This window comes from Peromyscus eremicus, chromosome 2, assembly GCF_949786415.1.
Source record: "Peromyscus eremicus chromosome 2, PerEre_H2_v1, whole genome shotgun sequence".
In the NCBI taxonomy this organism is placed as follows: Eukaryota; Metazoa; Chordata; class Mammalia; order Rodentia; family Cricetidae; genus Peromyscus; species Peromyscus eremicus.
Genome location: NC_081417.1, coordinates 117,713,712 through 117,739,333, shown reverse-complemented (window position 1 = coordinate 117,739,333; position 25,622 = coordinate 117,713,712). Strand labels below are relative to the sequence as shown.

At 41.1% G+C, this 25,622-nt stretch overlaps 1 protein-coding gene across 1 annotated transcript in view; it reads right to left on the bottom strand.

Moving 5' to 3' along the window:
* The window catches only part of Oma1 (OMA1 zinc metallopeptidase), a 62,244-nt gene that overhangs the window by 21,378 nt on the left and 15,244 nt on the right, over positions 1 to 25,622 (bottom strand). The window contains exons 4-7 of the mRNA XM_059256013.1: positions 25,029 to 25,202; positions 24,825 to 24,932; positions 21,147 to 21,275; positions 18,099 to 18,173 (exon numbers count right to left, since the gene is read on the bottom strand). Of these exons, the coding sequence (XP_059111996.1) occupies positions 18,099 to 18,173; positions 21,147 to 21,275; positions 24,825 to 24,932; positions 25,029 to 25,202 (486 nt within the window). The remainder of the gene's footprint in view (positions 1 to 18,098; positions 18,174 to 21,146; positions 21,276 to 24,824; positions 24,933 to 25,028; positions 25,203 to 25,622) is intronic.

The window sequence follows — 25,622 nt, the reverse complement described above, 5'->3', positions numbered from 1 at the left end:
TCAATGCCCAGCACCTAAAAGGTGGCTCACAACTATCTGCAATTCCATTCCAGGGGATCCAATGCCCCCTTCTGGACTGTGTGGGCATAACATAGACAAGGTACACAGACAAGCACACAGGCAAATACATAAAATAATAAATAAAATCGCCTTTTAAAAAAGACAGGATCTCTCCATGTATCCCCTGGCTTTCCTGGAGCCTGCTCCTAAAGCAGACTGGCCTTGGACTTTATAGAGATCTGCCTGCCTCTGCCTCCAAGTGCACCATCATCTTTGACATAAAATCTTTTTAAGATAAAATAAAAACAAATAAAAGAGCACGTGTTTACCAAGACTGTGGGAGTACATAAAGAAAAGATAAGGCTCTTTCTTTTTTATTATTATTATTATTTTATTTTATAATTAATTTAATTTTACATATCAGCCACGGATTCCCCTGTCCTCCCTCCTCCCAACCCCCAGCTTTCCCCCCCAGTTCATCCCCCATTCCCATCTCCTCCAAGGCAAGGTCTCCCCTGGGGATTCAGCTCAGCCTAGTAGGTTCAGTTGAGGCAGGTCCAATGCCCTCCTCCCTACACCCAGGCTGAGCAAAGTGTCCCTGCATAGGCCCTAGGTTCCAAAAAGCCAGCTCTTGCACTAAGGACAGGTCCCAGTCCCACTGCCTGGGGGCCTCCTAAATAGTTCAAGGTAATCTACTGTCTCACTTATCCAGAGGGCCTGATCCAGTTCCACGGGGGCTCCTCAGCTATTGGTTCACAGTTCATGTGTTTCCACTAGTTTGGCTATTTGTCCCTGTGCTTTTTCCAATCATGGTCTCAATATCTCTTGGTCATATAATCCCTCCTCTCTCTCACCGATTGGACTCCTGGAGCTCCACCTGGGGCTCAACTGTGGATCTCTGCATCTGCTTCCATCAGTCACTGGATGAGAGTTCTATCATGACAGGGTGTTCGGCCATCAGATCACCAAAGTTGGTCAGCTCGGGCTTTCTCTTGACCATTGCCAGTAGTCTATTGTGGAGGTATCTTTGTGGATTTCTGGGGACCTCTCTAGCACTCTGCTTCTTCCTATTCCCATGGTATCTTCATTTATCATGGTATCTCTTTCCTCGTTCTCCCACTCTGTTCCTGATCCAGCTGGGACCTCCCACTCCCCTAAGCTCTCTTTCCCCCAACCATTGCCCTCCATTACCCACCCTTAATTCCAGTTTGTTCATGTAGATCTCATCCATTTCTCTGCCATTGGGCAATCCCTATGTCTTTCTTAGGGTTCACTTTACTAGGTAGCCTCCCTGGAGCTGTGAGTTGCAGTCTGGTTATCCTTTGCTTTACATCTAGTATCCACTTATGAGTGAGTACATACCAGGTTTGTCTTTCTGAGTCTGGGTTACCTCTCTTAGGATGATTTTTTTCTAGTTCCATCCATTTGCCTGCAAATCTCATGATGTCATTGTTTTTCTCTGCTGAGTGATAAGGCTCTTTCTAAGCCACCTTTCCTTCTTCAAATAGAACCAGAGGTGACCATAAGTCCCAGGAAACCTAAGGGACAGATGTCAGTGGGAAATGCATCCTAGAATGCTGAAGAACCACAGGGTTTACAATCAGTGAAGCAAGGGATTGAAATTCCATCTACTTATGTAATTAATAGTGAACTGTAAACACTAACTCTGTTAACTCCTTTACTCTTCACAACAACCTTACGTGGTGAGGGATATTATTTTACCAGCTTACAGAGCAGATAAGGAGAGCAAGGGACTGAGCTGCAATCTGAACTCCAACAGTCAAATACCATTTAGTACCCTGGACCAACAATTTAGTCTCCAAGGCCACCAGATTCACCTCTGAAACTTAATGCTGCAGATCATCAGGATGAAAAACAGCCAGTTCAGAACCCAGAACACAATGTTTCTGTCCTCCTTTCCCATAGGGAGGAGCCAGGAGCCTATGGTAATTACAAGACGCTTTGTCTGGTTGCATGATGGTATCATGAATTCATAAATAAAGAAGGATCTAGTTAAATTCAGATTAAAATAACAACATGCATGCATATGCAGTAAGAGACATTAATTGACAATGAATGTCTTCTATTTTATCATAAACTCAGCAGGATGTGATATCCATAAGGCACACAGTACTATAAGAACCACCCTTACAACCTGAACATCCCAATGCCAACACAACACCAGAGAAAGACCAAGCTCTATCCCACCTATGACCAAAATGCTCACTGCAAATACAAACTGAAAAAGGCTCGGGACTTCACAACTCTATGAATTCACCTCTCCAATACAACTCCTGTCAGCCATCACCCCTCCCCCTTGGGGGAAAAGCCTGAGTTCTGAGTCTGTTTTGAATGCCAGTAGCACTGCGCATCTGAACCAGATGTTCCAGCATCCCCTCTGCATTCCACACAGACATGTGGTAGTCATGAGACAGACAGTATTACAAAGGACTGCTACAGAAGGGCCAAGAACTAGGAAAATACAATTGGAATGTTATGATATTTGAAGGGAACAAAACATATAAAAACAGTATTTTTTAGAAGTGATACTGTGGAAGACAAAATCCATCAGCCTAGAAGAAAGAAGTTCCACATCCTACATGAATGCACCTCCTCCTGGGGGTGGGGAGGAGAACCTACCATCAATGAGAGATGCACCACGGTCTTTAACTTCTCCATTTTCCAGTTCCATTGTAAAACCAAGCAAATAACAGTGCCTGTACCTCAAGGGCTGACATGGAGACTGTCAGGGACCAAACATGGACCATGGAAAAGTACTAGCTAGGCCAGAGAACAAGCCCCTGCCCTAAACCAGATGCCCCCAAAGATAAAGAACAGGTCAGGCAGGTCAGGTAGCATAGCAACAGAACAATGGGCCCTGACCAGTGACCTTACCACCTAGCAGCCTCACGACTTGCACGTAGTCCTTCACCTGCACACCCCCTTCACCTGCACGTACGGCACGTTGTGCACCCCTTCCCTCCTTCCTGCCCCCTCTCATGCTATATAAGCCTTGCTGAGGAGAATAAAATTTGCAGCTTGATCAGAACACACTGTCTTGCTGTCTTCCTTTCATGTCTCCCCCGTCCCTTTCATCCTCTCCCACAGGTGGGTCGCCCCCGTTGACACCCCGCTGGCCAGGGCAGAAGACTAAAAGAATACTGCACATAGCCCACTCAGAACAGGACCCAGCACATAGAAAAATATTACTGGGGCCAACTGTCAACTCCATCACCAGCATTACCTGTACTGTCCTGGGCATCTACAGTGAGTCAGTTCCCCTCCGTCTGTACACATGGGCTCAGTGTTCCAAGGCTCAGAGTGTCTCCTAGTATATCCACTCTTGTTCTATGAATGACTTCTCTGAACAACAGTTTTTCCAATCAATAATTTAAAACTGCTCTTTTCCAACTGAGCGTGACATAAGATACTGGTAACTAAATCATCCTCAGGATTTGTCAATAAAAATTTCACTTATCAAAAACACTTAGTATATGCCACACAGGAGATATTAAAGCCCTTGCCTGAGTGTTCTGCATCTTTTGATGGTCATTGTGCTAGTTCATCAGTCAGTAAAGCTGGCAAGGTTTTAATGAATTTTACACACATTTCTTTCTTGTCTCGTGGAGACTCAGTACTCAATGCAAATTGTAACAACTAAAAATCAAATAAATAGTCATTCTATGTGGGGAATGGGTTCAAAATAAGATTTGGGCATATGTGTTGTGGAAGTTACTTTGGAACACATCTATGAAATGAGGCTTTTTTGTTTGCTGCTTATGCATTCTTACATGACTAATCTAAGGACCTACACAGTCATCCAAGTACAACACAAAGACAGTTCGCTGTGCTGGAGACTCAGTACTAACCTGGAAGACAAGGGCCAAATATGCTACTAGGTAAGACACGTCAGCACTTTGGACTCTAGTCTCCCTACCTGTAAAAGGAGAAGTTGAGTTAAATTAGTTCCAGTTTCCTCCAGGGTGTAAAAGCTTATGGTTCTATAATCTATGGTTTTACACGAATTTTCAAGTTTGGATTTGTATTTCTGTGATAAAGTGGATTCTGCTGTTACCCAGTTCCCTCACTAGATGGTGCTATAGGCACAGCTATTTCAGGCAGCTTGCAGCAAGCAACAGTACTTCCTTCCAGAAGGGTCCTCAGCAGCTCTGGGGCTGGACAATCCCTCCCAGTGAGGGCTCTCAAACCACTCCAGTGTATTTATCATCCTCAGTCCCCATCCACTAAACGAAATAACACATCCACATGTCCCCTGTCTCTGTAATAATCAAAAGCAATCATACATAATGCCCCCCAAGGAGCCTAACCCCCAGTTTAGAAGCATTAAAAGAAAATTAGCTTTCTTTTTTTAGATTTCAGTACAGATACTCAAAAGTGAATATAGATGGTTTGGTTGCTTGTGAAATTAAAAAATAGAAGTCATTTCTACAAATGACTGCCAAGTGTCAAAATGTCCTTACAATGAATGACAAATGAATAAACACATCAACAAAATCAAATAATCTTTTGCCCAGCTGGTTTGAACCATTTATTCCATCTCAGTTCACAGCAGACCTACCAGTTAATCACTAATTCTGAATTAATCATTCTAATAATTTTTAATAATGATAACTGAAAGCTCTTCAAAATCAAAATTTAAGCTATAAAAACATAAGCATGGAAAATTAACCTCTTCACAATGAATAGTAGAGAAAAAGCAGAAAGAATCTTAAGGAAAGATAGATTCTTGTTTGGAAAATCCCTCAGAGGTAACTTCATGTCAGTGAACTTCTTATATTCTATTTGGTCCTTGGCCTTGAATGCTCATGAATCCAATGGGGCAATGCATAGCCAACAAATTCATCTCCCAGAAACAGTTCCCCTGACCATACTTTCAAGCCTCCTACAGAATGGTAACGGCAGCTTAGCAGCCGAGCCAACTGCAGTGTGGGTGTGTCTGTCCCTGGGTCAACACCTTTGCTCCCTTTTAGACATGTGACGACAGAAGCTAAGCTATAATCACAATGACAAGGAAATCTAATCATAGTTTGGCAATGTGACTGGACTTACAGGGCAGGGTTGGGAAGTTTGCTCAACTGCTTCACACACACACACACACACACACACACACGCACACGCACACGCACACGCACACATGCATCTCGTCAGGGTACAGGGTATAGGCCACAAATAGGAACCAGACACCCAGAGTAACAGTTTAAGAAAGAGTATTAGCCTCTTTTCAGATAGAAAACAGAGAGGTTAAGTACCCTGCCTATGGTCACATGTAAGAAATCAGAGTTCCAAGACCTCTGTGACACCCAGTCTCCACCCCTGAACTCAGGGTTTAAAGTCCTTAAGACCACTAAGTCGCTACCTCCCTTTTCCATTCCATCCTGCCATGGATGCTCCTAAACTGTTTGTATTTTAGCCACAGAGAGATTTCAATTCCCAGAACAAGCATTGTTTTCCTTACCTTTAACCATACTATTTTCTATACCAAATCTCCCGAGACTTACACCCTGCACCACACCAGAATAATTACTACTTGTCTCAGAGAGCTCTGTTTTAACTGCTCCTTTCTCAATCCCCTTCCTGGGCTGTCATTTCAGCCCAGATACAAGTTCTACCGTTCTGCTGCATTCTTCCATGGGATGAACATGTCTATATGTCTCTACCATGATGCTCCAAGCTTTGTTCAAATTATCTCCTACTAACATTCTGACTTCCAATAACCTGGCAGACAGTAAGCATGCAGCAAATACACATTCAGTTAATTAATGAAAATCATGTCATGGGGGAGGGCTACTGACTGGGTCTGCATCAGACTATTGTAATGTCAAAAGAAAAAGGAAAAAAAAAAAAAGATCCATAAGAATTAGAGGCCAATCAGCCCAGATACTGGGTAGAAGTCTAGAGGCCAACACTCGCTCACCCGACCTGCTTCATCATGTGTAGCTGGGTGGAGAGTGGAATGGAGAGGGGAATGAATGGAATCAATGAAAGCTATAATGAAGTTGCAGAAGTTCATTCCTAGCTGTGGAAATAGAAACATGCTGAGACGTGTTTTATAGATAGAATTGCCAGGACTTGGTGAAAGATCAGATTTCAGTCTTAAATGAGTAGGGATGACAGCAGGATGCAGGCATTTAAGACAGCAATACTGAATACAAGGGGGAACGTTTGTCAGGGGAAGGAGTCAACTGGAAGGAGGGGGTCAAACTCCAGGGTTCAGTATTGTTACACAGGCTTGAGGTCCGTGTGGACTAGAGGAAGCAGACAATGGGACATGCACAGGCAGAAGACTGGTGCCCTGGGAACTTGAATTGTACTGACTGAGTCCTATCTCCCAGGTAGAGAAGGCTGATACAGAAAAGTAAAAATAACATGTTCAAGATCACACAGCTAACTGGAAAGGCAGAGTCCCAAATGCGGGTGGTCTAGCTCAGCAGCCATGACTCCACTTAGTGTCCTTGGCGGTAGATTGCTCCACACTGCCAGCACCTAAAAAAGGTTTAGACTTTGATACTAAACACGGGAAGGTGACGGTATAAAGTTCATACTAGGGTCCAAATGTGGGTTTGAACAGTTGGTCCCAGCTAGTGGTGCTGTTTGGGAGGGTATGAAGCCTTTAAGAAGTAGAGCCTCACAGGAGGAAGCAGGTCATTAGTGTGGGCATTGAGGCTGTAGAGCCTGGCCTCAATTCCTGTCCACTCTCTGCTTCCCGACTATGGACACAGTATGACCACCTGCCTCATGTTCCTACCTCCACGCTGGACTGTATCCACCATGATTGTATCCCCTTGAACCATAGCCAAAAGCCAACAACAACAACATCTTCTCTCTTAGATGGCTTCCTGCCAAGTAGCTGGTCACAACAAGGAAAGTGCTACTGTAGCTCATAACAGAATAAATGTCTCCATAATGAGCAAGAAAAATAAAAAACTAAAACTCTGTCCCATTCCAGTTTGAACCACAACTTTTACCATTGTGCCTTTGAAAAAAAAGCTAACATAGCCTGTGTGGACTTCAGCTCCTTCACCTGCAAGAAGGAGACATGATGATCACAGCAGTAACCACTTCATGGAAGTGCTGTGCAGTAGGTAAGAGCAGGCACCACACCTCCAGCACTGAGCACAGCCCTGATAGGGGTTAGACAGGAGCTAGAGGTGTTATTATCTAAAAGGATGCTTTCGCAGAATAAAGGCAGCGTAAACACTATATTCGAAGCTTTCATACTGCTTCTCTTCCTGACAGGAAATAAATACTTGTACTTTAGAGATGGCATTTTTCATCCTGAGTGTTTCAATAACAAAGACAGATTTAACATCTATAGCAACATTTCTTTGTGCTTGACATAAACAGACCATATTATCACAACTGGAAGTCTCATGCTGCACAACACAACATTTAGTGTGCTTTAGAAAATGCAACCATGCTCTTACCTGTCCAAATATACTTTTTCAAAATGGTTTGTCATGTTATAATTGATGGAGCTTCATCATTTCTTCACTAACTTGTCTACTCTCAGAGGAGAGGACTTACCAAGTCCCCCAACCCTGGGTGGACTGTGACAGCTGTTGTCCTGATCTACCTGACATCACAGCATTTAGCTGCTCTTGAACACTTCCTCAGAGCTTCCTCGTCTATAGTCACTCAGAAACTCCACGTGTGATCCTAAAACACACGTTTTAAACATCTAACCAACAGGCACACTGAAGGCACTCTGCAGTTGAGAATATCAAGGAGCCAATAAAACTGAGACAGTGTGCTCAGCTTTTCCATGACACTAGAAAATGAGATTTCAAAAACCAATGACAGGCCATGCATGGTGGCACACGCCCTTGATCCCAGCACTCTGGAGGCAGAGGCAGGTGGATCTCTGTGAGTTCTAGGCCATCCTGGTCTACATAGTGAGTTCCAGAACAGCAAGGGATACAGGGAGCAACCCTAGTTCAAAAAAATTTAAAGATATGATTTTTTTCCCTCCAAATTGACAAAACTTAACATGACTGAACACAGCATTGTGGATATTGGGGGGGAAGGTATTCTCACAGGTTGGTGAAGTCTGGCATTAGCATTTTTGAACACAGTATCTCTATAAAATTTATATATATATGCATATATATATACATATATATATATATCCTAGTGACCTTAGCTACACTTACTTATCCTAAATAAATAACAAAAACTCATGGAATGGTGCTAGAGTGCAGCTCAGTCATAAAACAACTGTCTTGTGGGTGCAAAGCTCTGAGTTGAGCCCCAGCACAAGAGAGAGGGAGAGAAAGAAGAGTTAGTTGGGAGAGAGGAGGAGGGGAGAGAGGGGGAGAGAAAGAGGGCAGGGAATATGAATTCAGAGAGGAAGGAAGGAAGGAAGGGAAGAAAGAAAAAAGGAAAGAAAGAAAAGAAAAGGGAAGGAAGGAGGGAAAGAGAGCAAAAGAGAAAGGAAGGAGGGAAGGAGGGAAAACTTGTAGAGTTTATGGATAGATGAATAGAATGTCTTTTCTAAAATTATTTATGATGTTACTCATTCCTAGAAATTATCCAAATGGTTATTAATGGTAAATAACTCAACTTATCATTATGACAGAATGTGGTGCTATTGTGTTCCCCAAAATATTGTGTACCCTAATAAACTTATCTGGGGTCAGAGAACAGAAAAGCCACTAGATACTTAGGATAGGCAGTGGTAGCACACACCTTTAATCCTAGCATTCCAGAGGCAGAAATCCATGTGTTCAAGGATACAGCCAGGCATGGTGACTCACACCTTTAATCCCAGAAAGCAAGCCTTTAATCCCAGGGAGTGATGGTAGAAAGCAGAAAGGTATATAAGGCGTGAGGACCAGAAACTAGCAGCATTTGGCCTGGTTAAGCATTTGGCTGTTTTGAGCAGCACAGTTCAGCTGAGAGCCATTCGGATATGAGGACACAGAGGCTTCCAGTCTGAGGAAAAAAGATCAGCTGAGAAGTTGGCCCGATGAGGTTGGCTGTGGCTTGTTCTGTCTCTCTGATCTTCCAGTGTTCACCCCAATAACTGGCCTCAGGTTTGATTTTATTAATAAGAACTTTTAAGATTCCTGCTACAGGGACATTTGGCTCAGCCTGGGAGGAGGGGACTAGACCTGCCTGGACTGAATCTACCAAGTTGAACTCAATCCTCAGGGGAGTCTTTGCCATGGAGGAGACGGGAATAGGGGGTGGGCTGGGAGGAAGTGGGGGGCGGGAGGGGGAGAACAAGGGAATCAGTGGCTGATATGTAAAATTAAATTAAATTATAAAATAAAATTTAAAAAAAAAAGATTCCTGCTACAACAGAACATTCTACTACTTCAATGCTGGGAGCATTCTCATCTGGTCATGTAAAGTAATTCATAACAAGCCAGTGTCCCTGACAAAAACAATCAGAAAATAAAAAGAATGCTTGGCCAGAGGACGAGGAGTCACCAGGCCAGCCAAGACAGACACCAAAATCCTGAAGGCAGGAGACTCACTGAAGCTGGTGTGACCTCGACCTCGGCACTCCTTCCCATCAGGGAGCCATCTGAAGCGTGAAGAGCAACAGGCTGAAACATGGCAGAATCTGGCAGGAATCCAACAGGAAGAGGGAGTGAAGGAAGCCTTCGGCTGTCTTACAGACGAGAAAATCAAAATTTTAGACTCCTCAAGGCAGCCAGATCTGAACGTTTAGCATTAGTCAAGAATACCCCAACTTTTGCACACAAGGATGAGAGACAGTGAAAACAGAGCAGAGGTGTTTGTTGGGGAGGGGGAATGATGAGCATTAAATCTAGAGACCTGGAGACTGGTTCAATGACGGGGGTATAACTTTGTCCTTTGTTATTGCTGGTTAGAAATCTAGCAAAGATAAACATCCATGCATCCTCCATACATGCTACCCAAACCACTTACTGCAGAAGCTTGTGGAGAAACTAACAGTGAGGTAACTAAGAAAAGAGGTCACCTGGTGTCTACTCTGCATACTGTCTGTCTGTGACTCACAGAGATGAAGACTGGGGTTAAAAAATAGACAAGGGAGACACGGAGCCAAGGACAGCACTGATTCACTAAAACATCTGCACACTCTAAAAGAAGATGGAAGAAATTAAAGAAAATGTAGCCCCCAAACCAAGTAGAGACTTGGTGCTGTGTGAAGATAAAGCTTAGGGCCAGGGTTCTGGGAAAGGGCTAGGGGAGAACTGTAGAACACATGCCAGCCTTGGGGGTCTATCCTGGACAGCATCACTCTTCTGGGTGAAGGCACACCTGACGTGCAGCAAGTTTAATGCAAAAGGGGTATAGATAAGAATAAGATTAATGAACTACAATAGAAAAAATTCATGCTGACAAGCATGGAAACTATAAAAACAAAGTAATGAAAGACGGACAGCATGCTCTAAAATAAACAAGTATGTATATTTCTAATCTGAGAAGAGAGAAAGAATGGAGCAAATGCCCTATGTTAAAATGTAATCAATGAGAATCTATTAAACTGATGAAAAACACTCAGCCACAGTCAGCAGAGTAAATACAAAGAAAACACATAGGAAGTAGATACTTCACATCAACCAAGAGAAAGCAAAGACAAAAATGCACATTTAGCAACCTTGAACGAAGAAAGTCAAAAACACCAGAAAGACAGCAGGACGGCATCTCAAAGGGGACATCATCAACCTGCTGAAAGAAATAACTCAGGATTTAAAATCTTGGGTCCCACAAAGGCATGTCAGCTTGCAGTAATGGAAAAGGGAGCTGGTGGTCACACGATGCCTACGACAGACGACAACTTTAAAACCTTGATTAGAAGCAGCTATTAGTTAACGGTTGTAGGAAACTATGAATCAAACAGAAGCCAGAAAAGAACTGAACACTGAAAAACTATAGAAGAAATAATATCCGCCGGGCGGTGGTGGCGCACGCCTTTAATCCCAGCACTCGGGAGGCAGAGCCAGGTGGATCTCTGTGAGTTCGAGGCCAGCCTGGACTACCAAGTGAGTTCCAGGAAAGGCGCAAAGCTACACAGAGAAACCCTGTCTCGAAAAACCAAAAAAAAAAAAAAAAAAAAAAAGAAGAAATAATATCCAACCATTCTAGAAGGTGCCACCATGCTCCCAGAGCAACAGGCTCCCAGAGTTCACAGATGGAAGAGAGAAAGCTAACAGCAGACATGCTTACAGCCATAGAACAGACACTCTGCCTCAAGTCCAGTCAAACCCCTCACTGGCATGAGAGGGTGAAACGTAGACAACCAGGCAAATGAGAAATCTACTTTTTAAGCAGACTCTGGTATGGGAATGACTTTTCTGAGAAATCTGTTCAGGATCGACCGATCTTTAAGATCTTACTGTGCTTTGGACTAAAGCTAAGTTGAAGGCTTGGCTTTGATTTTTCTTCATTTCCTAGTTCTCTTTTGTAAACTATTTGTGCCCCTGCCTCAGAACAATATATGTGTGCATAAGATGCAGCGGCTAGACCTAAGGCCATTTCCTGGAAGCAGTGAGGAGATAGAAGCAATGCCCCCACCGAAGGAAACTGTTGAAAACAGCCATGTGCACACAGATTGCTAAAGTCTAACTGTGGCTTGAGTCAATAGGACAAGAAAAACAATCTACCCCTTGTGATCCTCATTTAAAACACTAGGACAAAAGCTCCTCATTCCAGTTGGCCCCGCTCAGTCAAGGGATCACCCCTAAGCATGTAGGCTCACTATGCTAAAGACGTAAGCAGAATACTTGGTCTTTTAAGGACAAACTAAACTTTTGCTTCCCAGGATCCTCTCCCCTCCCCTCATCCAGCGGCTTACAGGACCACAGCCATGTGGCTTTGCAAGTCTGCCAGGTGTGGTAGCAGGGGCCTTAATATCAGTACTTGGGATGCAGGTGCACTCTCTGTGAGTTTTAGGCCAACCAGGGCTACAGAATGGTGCCCTGAATCAAACAAATAAACAAACAAATAAAAAAGAATGAATAAATAAATAAATTTACTTCAAAAATCAAACAATTCAAAAGGAGAAAAGAATCCCAAATATGTATGTGTCTAAACCAGATGTCTGTGTCTAAAACAGACTTCAAATTACATGAAGCTAAAACTCACAGACAAGTCGACATTTATAGTTAAAATGTTTCAAACTCTTCTCTCCAAAGGAGATCAGAATATTAACCTGAATGACACAGTGAACCAGCTCAACCTAACACTTGTTTGTAGAAAGCCACTCAGTTACTGTAGAGCATAGTCCCCAAGACAGGCCAAGGGCTTCCCCCAAACCAAGTTCCTATAGGTAGGTTTCTATCGTGAGAACACCAAGACCAAAGCAACTTCAGGAGGAAGGGTTATTCCAGCTTACTCTCTCAGGTCACAGTCCATTATCAAAGAAAGCTGGGCAAGAACTCAAGGCAGGAGCTTGATGCAGGGGCCATGGAGGAGGGCTAGTGCTGCTTCCTGGCTTGCTCTCGGTGGCTTGCTCAGTCTGCTTTCAGTCAGCAGCCAGGACCACCAGCCCAAGGGTGGCAGTGCCGCAGTGAGCGGGCCCTCCCACATCCTAGAGGACACACTACGGACTTCCCTACAGGCCAGTTTTATGCGGGCATTTTCTCAACTGACATTCCTCTTCCCACTTGACTCTAGCTTATGTTGAGTTGACAGAAAAACAGCCAGCACAGAGATTAAGATTCTTCAGAGTGTGTTCTCTGACTTGCAAGAGGGTAAATTAGAAATAAACAATGATGAAACATTTAGACAAACTCCAAATGTCTAGACATTAAATGAATTAAAACAATCTGTATATAAAAGAAGAAAATTACAAAGGCTATTAGGAAACATTATTACTTAATGACAATGATAAAAACACATATCAAAATGTTTCAAAATCAAATAATGAGAAGTGAAAATTTTAGCTTTAACTGCCTGTGTTAATTTAGGAACATGAAAGTCTAAAAATAATTATCTGAGCTCCCATCTTAGGAAACCAGAACAATAATTAAACCCAAAGCAAAAAAGTTAGACTTCACAAAAACACTAAGCTTTGTTCTTCAAATTAAACCATTTAAAAAAATTAAAAGATGCCAGAGAATGATAGAAAACACTTGCAATACAGATGGTTAACCAAGGCTGTGTACCTGGCAAGTACACTGAGGAGCATATAAACTCCTCAAGACGGCCAACAACCCATTTAAGAACAGGCAAAATATCTGGCCAAACAATTCACAGAGGAAGACACAGGAGCAGCAGAGATGCACATGAAACATGTTCTACATCATGGTCCGTATGAAGCACAAACTTGCCGGGCACAGTGGCGCACACCTTTAATCCCAGCACTGAGGAGGCAGAGGCAGATGGATCCCTGAGTTTGAGGCCAGCCTGGTCTAACAAAGTGAGTTCCTGGGCAGCCAAGCCTGTTACACAGAGAAACCCTGTCTCAAAGAAAAAAAAGAAAGAAAGAAAGGAAAGGAAAAAGAAGCACAAAGCAGAGTGCACACTCCCCCAAAAGCAAAGATGAAAGGGGAAAAGGTGTGTACTGCTTCTAAGACAGACATAAAAAGACACAAAGATTGACAACAAGAGAATGCAAAAGACACAATGCTCTTGCACAGCCTGAAAGAAATCTGGGAGGAGGAGGGAGGAGAGGAAAACAAAAATAAGGGAAAGGCAGACGTTAGGCAAGAAGCATTACCCAAAACAAAAGATATTTTTCTTTGAAAGTAAGCTTTAAAACATTATTTTTAATGGTGTGTGTGTGTGTGTGTGTGTGTGTGTGTGTGTCTGTCTGTCTGTGTGCGTGGGGGGGGGGGAGTGTGTGCACATGAGTGCAGGTGCCCACAGATGCCAGAAAAGGGTACCTGATTCCCTAAAGCTGGAGTCACAGGCAGCTGTGAGCCACCTGGGTGCTAGGAATTGGCAGGACTCAGTTCCCCACAAGAGCAGCAAGCCTTATTAATCACTGAGCACCTGTCCAGTCCCAAGTAATATTCTTATATTCACAAATAAAAGAAGTATCAAACCACCAGGAAGATAGCTAGTTATAAGCTCTGCAAAGAAATAAATGACAGAACCAAAAAAAGATAAACTCTATAATCATAATGAAAGACTAGAAAGCTCTGTAAATAACTAGAAAGGGGAGAAGAAAAACGTGAACAATGATAAATAATGAAATTGCTGAATAATAATAATCTCTTCAATTAAAAAAATGAAAATGAAATTAACAAACTTGACAAAACAGTCATCCACAGAACACTGTCTCCAAGGGCAGAAGCTCTTCAAGAATACCCCACAGTACAGTCTTGATCACACACTGAGAGAGAAAATAAAACAGCATCAAAGACACTTCTCACCGAGAGTGCTCTCCACTCAGAATGTGAGCTAGAAGTCAAAAACACACGGTAACCAAAAACCACAAGAGGTCCAAAAACTAGGCAATAACCCCCTAAATAATACATGAGCTATGAATAAATCACAAAGAAAACAAGAATGTGTTTTTAAACTAAACAAAAAATAAATAGCCTGTCAACACCTGGCAGGTAAAGATGCTCTCTGAGGAAAACGCACCGCCTTGCATACAGACAGTCCCCACCCTATAAAGATTCATCTTGAAATCTGCCATCTTCATGAATGTGAGAATGAGAGAGGCATTCAAGAGAAACCACTCCTGAAAATCTAAATTTCAGGCCACTGTCTCCTATGGACACAGACATAATATCTAACCAAAATACCAGCAAACCAATTCTAGCTATTTATTAAAGGATATTAAAACTGACAAAATTGAGTCTATTTCCAAAAACAAAAGGTTAGCTTAACTTAAAAAAAAAAATGTAGCCAATCCACATTAACATATTGAAGGAGAAAAATCATAACCATCTCAATAAATTCAACAAATGTAAATGGCAAGTTACAATATTCTTTCATAATTAAACACATTTGCCAAACCATGAGGAACTAAAGGCAGATGCTACCACCTGATGGCCAGCCCCTGTGGTGGTCTGAATGAGTAATGCCCTCACAGCTCAGGCGTTTGCACACTTATAAGGAGGTTTGGGAGGTACAGCCTTGATGGAAAGCATGTGTCGCTGGGACTTTAAGATTAAAAGCCTGGAGGCGCCTCCAGTTGGTTCTCTCCACTTTGCTCTCCTTGAGATCTGAGCTCTTGGCTTCCTGTGCCTGCTGCCACACCTGCTGTTCACGGCCATCCTTTCCTGCCACACAGGGTCTTATCCACTGGAACCATAAGTTCAAATAAACACTTCCTTCTAGGAGCTACCTTGGTCATGGGGTTTTATAACAGCAACAGAAACATAACTAATATAGCCTCTAAGAAACCTTACAAGAACCATGAGAACTGATGTGAAAAACCAGACATTACCTTCTTCTAAGGTCAGGGAAAACAAAGTTGCCCACAATCAGCTTGTGCTGACATTTCTGGACATCACACTAATAATGAGATGGGGAAATATTGGGAAGGAAGGGAGGAAGGGGAGAGAGGAAGGCAGACATGTAGGTGGGTTGATTGCTAAAGACAAGGTCAGTTACGTAAGTCAAGTATATTTCTATAGGTAAGAAATTTGTTTTTTAAATAACTATATCTTAATATCAAACATTTAATATATCAGACAAAATATGTGTCATCTCTATATACAAAACCAAGTTCAAAGCTTAAATTGTTAAGAATAATGAAAGAATAACTAAGTAAATGACAAATACATCGTTCATAGATGGGAAAATTCAGTGGGTTAGACACTGGCCAACTATCCCATCAAATGCCCAGGCAAGTTTTTATGGACATAAAATTTAATAAGATCATTATAAAATGTATACAAGCATGCAAAGATCCAATAACTTCAAGTCCACATTGCAGAACAACACTAAAGGATAGGGCCATTTGTAATAGTCCCAACCCTGTTACAAAGTGATAGGCATTGTGTGCTATGGATGAAGGACTAGTCACAAGGGAGCAAATCCCCAAAAAGGCAATTAACTGTCATGACAGAAATAACAGTTTTTGTCTGTTCAGCCTTTGCAGGCAGAGGCTCATGTAGCTCAGGCTAGCCTTGAACTTTTGCTCTTCCTGCCTCCACCTCTAAGGTACTAGGATTAGTTATGGTATTGTACCACTGTGGCCCTAGATCTACCTTTCAATAATTGTGGCTGAGTATATTAGCTGTCCATGGAAAAAAAACAGAATTACCTTGATCACTTCTTTTTATGACATAAAAGAGCTAATATAGTAAAGCTTCTTAGAACTAAAACAGAATCAATTTACTAAGGCAAATTAAAGTTTCTTAACCAGAGCACAAAACACACATAAAGGTAAACTTGACAGACCAGTGCATTCAGATTAGGAGCCCATACCCACTGGTTCTTTGTACCTTACTCGATAACCTCTTAATGCACAGAGTCTGATAATTCACTTGATCCTTCTTACTTAATGTGCCAAGAAACACTTTTACTTTTGCAAATATGTAGTATCATTTATAGAGCCAAATCCATTAAGATTCACAATGAGAAGTTTAAATAATAGTGACTTTTAATAATAACTACTGGGAATTCAACAAAGGGCCAAATAACATAGTAATTTTATACATAAACTTTATAGTTCATACTCATTTAAAAATGTTCTGCTAACAATGATAACTCAGCTATCACAGGTGATTAAAATAGTAATTAGGGTGAAGGCTCCTGTCCAACACAGACACAGCACAAGACCTGTGAGGAGGCCCAGGAGCCGCTCCTGGAGCTCACGGAGAGCCAGTTGCTACACTTGTTCTCCATGACACATTTCAGCAGTAGATGCTCAGGTGCTCAGCCTGGACTATGACAGTAATAGGAGTAACCTTCTCCAGGTGAGGGAAAACAGCTATACATGGTCTTCTTTTCTTAAACCACCCCCCATAGATCAGAGAAACAACAGGTGTAGAACAGCGGCAGTACTGGCCTTCCAGAAAGCACACAGAGTAAGAAGGGCCTAAGGCACTATACATCCATATGTTTTTAAAGTTTTAATTTGCATACTTCATGTCTATAACTAAAAATTTCATGCATGCAAAAAATGCTTTCTAATAAAGATTAAAACTTTGAATACATCCTGCCAATTACAGTCACATATGGAGAATAGAAGATTTTCAGTTACTCATTCATTCCCTTAAGAGATATAATCTTCAAGAATTATAGATTTATGAAAAGTACTATGGCGTGGGTGAGGTGTAAGTAACCGCCAGGGTCCACTGTGACTAAAGGCATAGCCCTGTGTGGTGCTACAGGGAGGTGACAGATGCTTTAAAGGGGAGCCAAGGAAGAGATGGCTTGTGTCACTGAGGATGTGCCCTTGAAGAGGGACTGTACCACCTTGATCGTCATCTCTTTTTCTCTTCTCTGGTTCTAGACTCAACTGATTTGCTTCTACACATGATCCTGCCATGATGTGCCACCATCTTCTATTCTCAGCAGAACTGGGCCAATGCAGGCATTGAATTCAACATGCCCCTGAATCTCCATAAGTGGGGGCTGAACAAACTTTTATTATAACTGAGCTGTCTCAGCATTTCGTTATAGTAATATAAAGATGAGTAGTACAAAGGGTTAACACAGTGTATGACTAAATGTTTGGCCTGTGCGTGTGCCAAACATCAAGACAACACACATGTATTGTCAGCTGTATGAGGTGATGGGTGATGGTGCTCTGCATGCTGTGAATGTGTTGCTCCCATTGGTTGATAAATAAAATGCTGATTGGCCAGTAGCCAGGCAGGAAGTATAGGCGGGATAAACAGACAAGGAGAATTCTGGAAAGTGGAAGGCTGAGTCAGGAGTTGCCAGCCAGACACAGAGGAAGCAAGATGTGAAAGCAGAACTGAGAAAAGGTACCAAGCCACATGGCTAAACATAAATAAGAATTATGGGTTAGTTTAAGTGTAAGAGCTAGTCAGTGGTAGTCCTGAGCTAATGGTCAAACAGTTTTAAGACTCTGTGTGTTTACTTGGGTCCAAAGTGGCTGCAGGACTGGCAGGTGAGGGAGATTTGTCCTGACCATGGGCCAGGTAGGACACAGGAAAACTTCAGCTACAATGAGGGACACTGTATTTTCAGTTGTTGATTGATCACTTTACCTTTGCAGCAAGCTGTAGTCCAATTTTGTCAGCTTCGGCCTCCAGTGTTCTACTGTACGGTCTGTCAAACATATACTAAGAAGAAGCGGGACGACAGAAAAAACTCCATTAAGTGGATTTATTTCATGATCAAAGGAATTCAAAAAATGAATGTTAAATTAATTTCACAGAAAATCTAGTATGAAACGTCTGTCCTCTAAGATATAAAATGTAAATGTTGCCATTGTTTCTTCCATTCAACTCCCACTTTAAACATGAAAAGGAGAAAAGTTAGGCATGTGCCTTCCCAGACAGCCTGTGCTGCCATTAGCTTATTTAATGTTCCACTTATAATCTCCACTGCTGAAGAGAGTGCTGCCTAAGAACCCATCCTGGTACAGACCTAACTGTGGCCAAGGAACATTAATCTCACAGTTCTAAAGGGAAATCGAAATAATACAGGTATATGAGAGCCAACAACACTAGCAGAAAACTTCAATGGGAAAATTAGCCACAGAGGAGAGCCCCATCTGTGATTAACTATCTTCATTTCCTTTTCTAAATATTGATTAGTTAGGAAAATAAAATTTTCTTCTGACTTAAATTTTTTCAAAAAACACGAACAGCTATCATAACTTTAATCTTCCCAATTACTTTTATTTATGAGAATGTTTTCCAATTAAATTCTAATTTGCAGTAAGCACTAAAACTTTGTAGATGCTGGATCAAGAAGCAGAACTTTTGATAAAGGAGCTATTAATCCAGGAAGCAACTTTTCAAACACAGCAACTTTTCAAACACACACTTGTGATGGATACAAGCAACCTAAGCCCCCATTCACAGTATGTAAACACAGAACACGGCTTCCTTCTCCCTCACTTACATCTGTTTTAAGCTGAAGAACTGCAAGGCAGGGGTCAGCTCTCAGTGCACAGGCTGAGTGTGTACCAGGGAGTGTGCTAACCCAGCAAAAGCATCGGCTTCAACAGAGGAACTCATGGGGCAATGTGCAAAATGGAGCTAGTAACAATAACAAACTCCTTGATTTGCACAGAGGATTACACAGGCCGACAGTAAAATTAATCATCCCTAGGAACAGAGCTCTTATTTTGTGCCAGGTACTATACAAACGGCTTTAAGGCAGTGGTTCTCAAGCTGGTGTGACTTGTTTGCTTGTTCATCTGTCGGCTCTTGAGGACATTTGTAAATGTTTGGAGTTACAAGGTCATGGTGTTGTCACCTAAGTAGTCTCATGTGAGGGACCCACCCCCACTTTTATCCCCAGAGTACTCTTGAGCAGTGGGAAATATTTAGATAGAAATATAGACTGAGAGAAACAGATGGAAACACAGAATAGCCTAGGGAGGGCCTGAGTCAAAACCCACCAGCCCCTTCTGTCTCTGCTAAAGGACTTTTAAAGGAATGCCAAGGGGTGGAGCAAAAGGCCTTCCCACAGGAAAGGAGCTATTAATCCAGGAAGCAAGTGCAGACCATTCCAAACACCTGGTAACCACACATGTGGTCAAGCCATCCCCTAATGCAACCCTGCTGGGTAAAGCAAGCTCAACTCTCACTAGGAAACCTCTGTGGGCCCCCACAGTCTCAAATACATGAACTAAAACAATCCTCCTGCCTTAGCTCCTCAAGTAGCTGGGACTATAGGTACATGCCACCATACCGACTTCAAGGGGCATTTTTAAATTATTATTTTTATATTAATTTTATGTGTATAATTATTTTTGCCTGCGTATATGTACACCATGCATATGCCTGGTGCACATGAAGGCCAAGAGGGTATCTAATCTCCTGATTACAGATGTTTGTGAGCCACTATATGGGTTCTGGGATCCAAACTGAACCCAGGTCCTCTACAAGAGTAACAAAGGCTCTTAACCATCTGAGCCATCAAGACACTGTGGAGAGCAAGAACCATGGGCATCTACTGAGTAGTTACTGCATATGCTAGAAAACCCACAATACCAGGACAAGCCCCAACAGCGATAATAATCCAGACCAAAACATCAGTAGTTCTGCATTAACAGAGCCCTGCTGTATCATTCAGTCACCACAGTAACTAAGTGAATGGCAAGGAATGTGGACAATTGCCACCCTATAGGGCATCACTGCCAGCATTCCTTTATGTTCCCAAAATATGGTGAGCAGGGCACTGAAGAGAGAAAAACATCTCTTGACAACAGAGTCACTGAGGGGCCTCAATTTAGGAGAAAAAGTCCATACCAAAGGCATCCCTGTTCTTCAGTTTAGTTATTAAATTGGAAAAATTATGCCTAAGAGGCACAAAATTATTTCAGGGGAAAAACAGCTACATTGCCTTAGTTATCATCAACTCTTCTGATTCTATTAATTTAAAAAGCATCTACTTATAAACAAGGGGGAAACTACATCAACTCCATTGACAGCCCAGCAGGTCAGTGATAACTAAGTTCCAATGTGACATCCCACCATCTGAATCTAACTGTTCTTTCTTGTTCAATTTGAGAATCATTGTTTCAATCTGGTTAACACAGCTGTGGGGATCGCAAGACTGATCCTCAGTAAGGCAGTATTTTGAACAATATGAGGGACTTAGTCATGAAATGATTATTATTATCGGCACTAAAGCACCTAAAACTGCCCCCTCCCCCATGTATTCTAGGCAACGTTGGTTTAACTGTGCATTAACAGCAAAGAAGAATGATATGAAGCTACAGCCAGCCCCACACTCATTAAAACTTCAGCCTCCTTGGAAGAGATCTCTGGAGGAAGGACACGACTGTCACAGAGATAAGAGAAGGACCAGTGATTAGGTTTTCTCTCTGTGAAATCAACAACTATGAAAAATAAAGGGAAAAAAAAAAACAACACAGTAGCTCTTTTAATCGACGCTTGTATATCACTAGACAAATGCAGACTCCCTTAATTAAACACTATATGGGAACAGCACCTAAAAATGACAAACAGACACTGAAATTCCGTATCTGACTCCAGGACAGACCTTAGCATAGTTCTGATCCACACTGCTTTACACCGACACTGTTGCATGTCCACCACAGGCCATCTCAGACTCACCTCCTGCAACTTCGATTGTATCCACTGTCCCAGAAGTGCCAAGCTGTCTCGTGGACACACAGCCCAAATCATTGTGAGAAAAATCATACCAAGGAAATCCAGTAGGTGAACCAAGCTAGCCTTTTCTGCCTGAGAATAATAAAATGATGAAAGCCACATTTAGTAAATGGAGACAGTGCATATTTACACTTTCTAGCCACCGCTTGATCATACTAAATAATTATGTGGGTTCAAGTGGCCGACATGAGCAAAGACCCAATTTTTTAAAGCTATTTTATTATGTTTATTTTTTATTTGTATGTATATATGTGGGGCATAGGCATGCCACAGTACAAGATCAGAGGACAACTTGTGGGAGTCAGTTCTCCCCTTCCACATGTGGGACCCGGGAGCTAACTCAGGCAGTCAGGCTTGGGCCAGAGTTCTTAGTTGCCGAACCATCTCACCTGCCAAAGACCCAGATTTCTCCCCTCATGTCCATGCTGTCTGCTGGGAGGTTCCCTTTTCTTTACTTACACACTGGTGAATCATTTATGCCTTTAACATTTTACTACTTTTGCTGAGCTAATTATTCATCGTCATAGACAGTGAGAATTAATAAGCTAGTTTCTTATATTAACCAGCACAGTGGTTCCTCTGGTACAATAAGCCCCATTTTATAGATAATGAAATGCAAATGGAGATTTTATGACTGCCCCAATTCACACAGCTATTAGTAAAAGGACCAAAAAATCCAGGCCAAGGCTATTTTGGTTTCTCACGTAGACACTATATTCTACACATCAAATAAAAGTGTTTATCACACTTACATTGTTACATAAAGCCTAAGTATATATAATAGATAATGCACTTAAGACAAGAAAATTCAGAAAAAGATTACAAGTTTAATTAAAATAAAGGTATTTTGCTGTTTATAACCTAATGCATGAAAGCACAACACATTTATACAAGTTTTTGGTTTTGAAAATTTGGTATTTCTCACTGAGAGTTGGGTTCTGAGTTTTGGACATACTCACAGCAGTAGCCAGGAAAGGTTTGTATAAAATGTGTGTTCTGCCCAGGGATGCCTAGTAAAAGTTAAATGCACGGGCTTACTCAACACTCACTAGAGTGCACGTTAGCATAAAAATGCTGATGCAGACTTGGTACCAATCACTACCTGAATGGACACAACACGGCTGAAAACTAAAATCAGACTATGTATGACCTTAACAAGATAATCTCTCCTCACAAAACAATTATCACCTAACAGTCGTTAGCTGTAAAACAGTTATTGAATTATTTTACTATGAAAGACTGAAGTCACAATGACAGTGTTTATGAAGAGAATAAACTTGTTATGAATTATTAAAGAGTATAACTGAGGCTGGAGAGATGGCTCAGCGGTTAAGATCATTGGCTGCTCCTCCAGAGGTCCTGAGTTCAATTCCCAGCATAACCATCCGTAATGAGATCTGGTGCCCTCTTCTGGCCTGCAGGCATACATGCAGGCAGAACACTATACATAATAAATAAATAAATCTATTTTTTTTAAAAGAGTATAACTGTTATTAGTCTTAAAAAATAAATATTTTTAAAACTGCATATTTATAGAAAAAAAGAGTAACAGCATAAAAGTCACGTTCAATCAAAACTAAGACTTCCAAAAGAGAAAACAGTGTGTTAATAAAAGAGACCTTTGTCAAAGAAACAGTAACTGTTTTCCATCATGGCTGTTCCCTGCCTCTTCTGTTCATCTGACCACCATCCTGCACTGGTGGAGGTGGTGACCCTACCCTGACAGGCAGTGACTGGATGCCAGAAATCAAATCAGCTGAATGGTACCACCTTTTAAAGCTACAACAGCCACAGCTGATTCATTTTTTGCAGTTATGATGTGGCAAAACATTTTTCTGAAAATATCTCTTGACCACAAAGGGAATGAACTTTTTCCAGACCTCACAGCCAATTTCATAATAGAATACGCTGTGAGATCATTACTGTCCTACTGTGTACTCTGTACAGGTTTAAGTTTAACCTGTCTTTAATAAAACAATGCAACCAAACTTACTACGCCTTGGATTTCTAGTGCAATCAGCTTTTACAATGAAAGCTAATGCACAGCTTTAATCTTAAATCATGTTACTTTTCCATGCCCTGACCCAGAATAGTGTGTGTGTGTGTGTGTGTGTGTGTGTGTGTGTGTGTGTGTGTGTGTTGTGGCAATCATTTGCTGTTAGCAGGCAACAGCAACCTTAAACAACAGATCTCCAATAACTGTTGGAAGCAACATGTAGATACAAGTTGGCAGCACCTGCTTGCAATATTGGTGCTATTATAGGTCAGATGAGGTCAGTAAAGTCACCTCTTCTCTTGTAAAACCATTAAAGATTTCTGCTTAAAGATTACCATGTCTTCTGTGTTGTTCAATAAACATAGAGCAAAGTCCTTTTTTACAGACAGGCATAAACAGAGACACAGGCACAAATTCAAACACACACACAGATATAGGCAACAGGGACAGATAGATCACACACATACATGCAATAGCAGATGGAAGACACAGGGAGAGAAGTGGAGAAACCAAATGTGGGCTTACACTTTGTCATACTAATCCAAGAGAAAGTTTGTGTCTCATTCACTAATGCATCACTGGTGAATTATGACACCATTACTTGAGAGATGTCAGAATACACTATAACGATACTATCTCTGTTGCTTAGATTTGTTCTTATATATATTTAGGGAAAATATTTTTAAAAAATTTTCCTTAACTCAAGAGAAATCAGGGATGCTTCAAAAAAGAACTTTGGCCCAGCTCATCTTATTATTCCTCTAAAGAATACATAGAATTTTTAAATGACTTTGAGAAAGATTAATAAACGTTATAGTTTCAATTTGAAGTTAATAATATTTGCACTTATGATTTAGCATATTGCAAATCCTTTCACAAATATTTCACAATAATACCGGAATGTTCTGATTAAAAATAAAAATATACTTATCTCAATATGCACAGATGATCTATTCACATTTTTAATGAATAGCAATCAAAAATGAGTACAAAAATATGTTTCATGAGTTATTAAAGACCTATGTGGCCACTGTTAGTCTTTTTAAATGTTAGTTTCCTAATATATAAATCAGGGATGATAGATACTCATAAGTTATTAAAGTTCTGAATGAGAAGGAACATATTAGATGAAACTCAGTAAACTATCCTGGCAAAGTATCATTACTGCTCCACATTCATATCATATTGCATATCATTTAGACATTTTCCAACAATATTCCAAGACATCTTTTGAAAATGAGTAAGAATAAAAAATTGATCTACCACTTAAATAGTAGTATCACTTTCCAACAATTAATTTTCTGACTAGATTACAAGTATATTAATAATTATGGAAGTTTAAATTTTAATGTGAAATAAATAGAGGTTGAGACTAATTACTTTTTAGCAAAAGAGACAGGTGATAAAAACAGTATTTAAGAGAAACACTAATTATTCAGTATCATATACTAAAGACTGCAAAAGTCTCAAAATTAGCTAATCACTTTTTTTCAGGTACAGAATACGGCAATTATATTCCATCATTAAAGAAGAAAAAACAATCCTGAAAAGATTGGGTTCCTTTAAGGATACAACTTGGTACTATCAAGGCAGCATTTAACAGCTGCATGTCATTTGGTACTCACGGCGTGCCCCAGGACCGCATGTGCAATCTCATGGCCCAGAAGGAAGGAGAGCTGGTGAGTATCACTTACACTATTCAAAAGCCCAGTGAAAACAAACACTTGTCCATTCTGTACATCAAAAGAATAACAGACGCAATTAGCCCACAGTAAAACTTAAAGACATTAAAGCTAGCAACAAAAATGCATTTTAAAGTATTTACTTACCGGAAGAACAAAGGCATTTACATCTGGGGAATCAACCACATGAATCACCCAGTTGATCTCGGGGATCCCTGGGACATCTTGATTGCATTGCGTTAGATGATGTACCACCTCTTTAACAGTCAGGTGTCGGGGGTCTCTCTCAGGCAGCATATCATTTTTAAATTCTTCCATCCACTACAAGATTTTTAAAACAGTATTATTTAAGAGCTTTTGCACTACAAATGCTTATGTTGCTTCATAGAAAGTGCATCATTTGACTAGTGTTGGGCATTTTAATTTTGAATTGTAAAAATTTACATATATCAAACACATTTCTAAAATTTGAATTATTCATGTAAAAGCAGTATAGTTTCTCACAAAGGATTAAAATATAAGATTTTTTCATATAGCCGGGCGGTAGTGGTGCACGCCTTTAATCCCAGCACTCGGGAGGCAGAAGCAGGTGGATCTCTGTGAGTTCGAGGCCAGCCTGGGCTACCAAGTGAGTTCTAGGAGAGGCACAAAGCTACACAGAGAAACCCTGTCTCGAAAAACCCAAAAAAAAAAAAAAAAAAAAAAAAAAAAAGATTTTTTTCATATAAACATGATTCAATC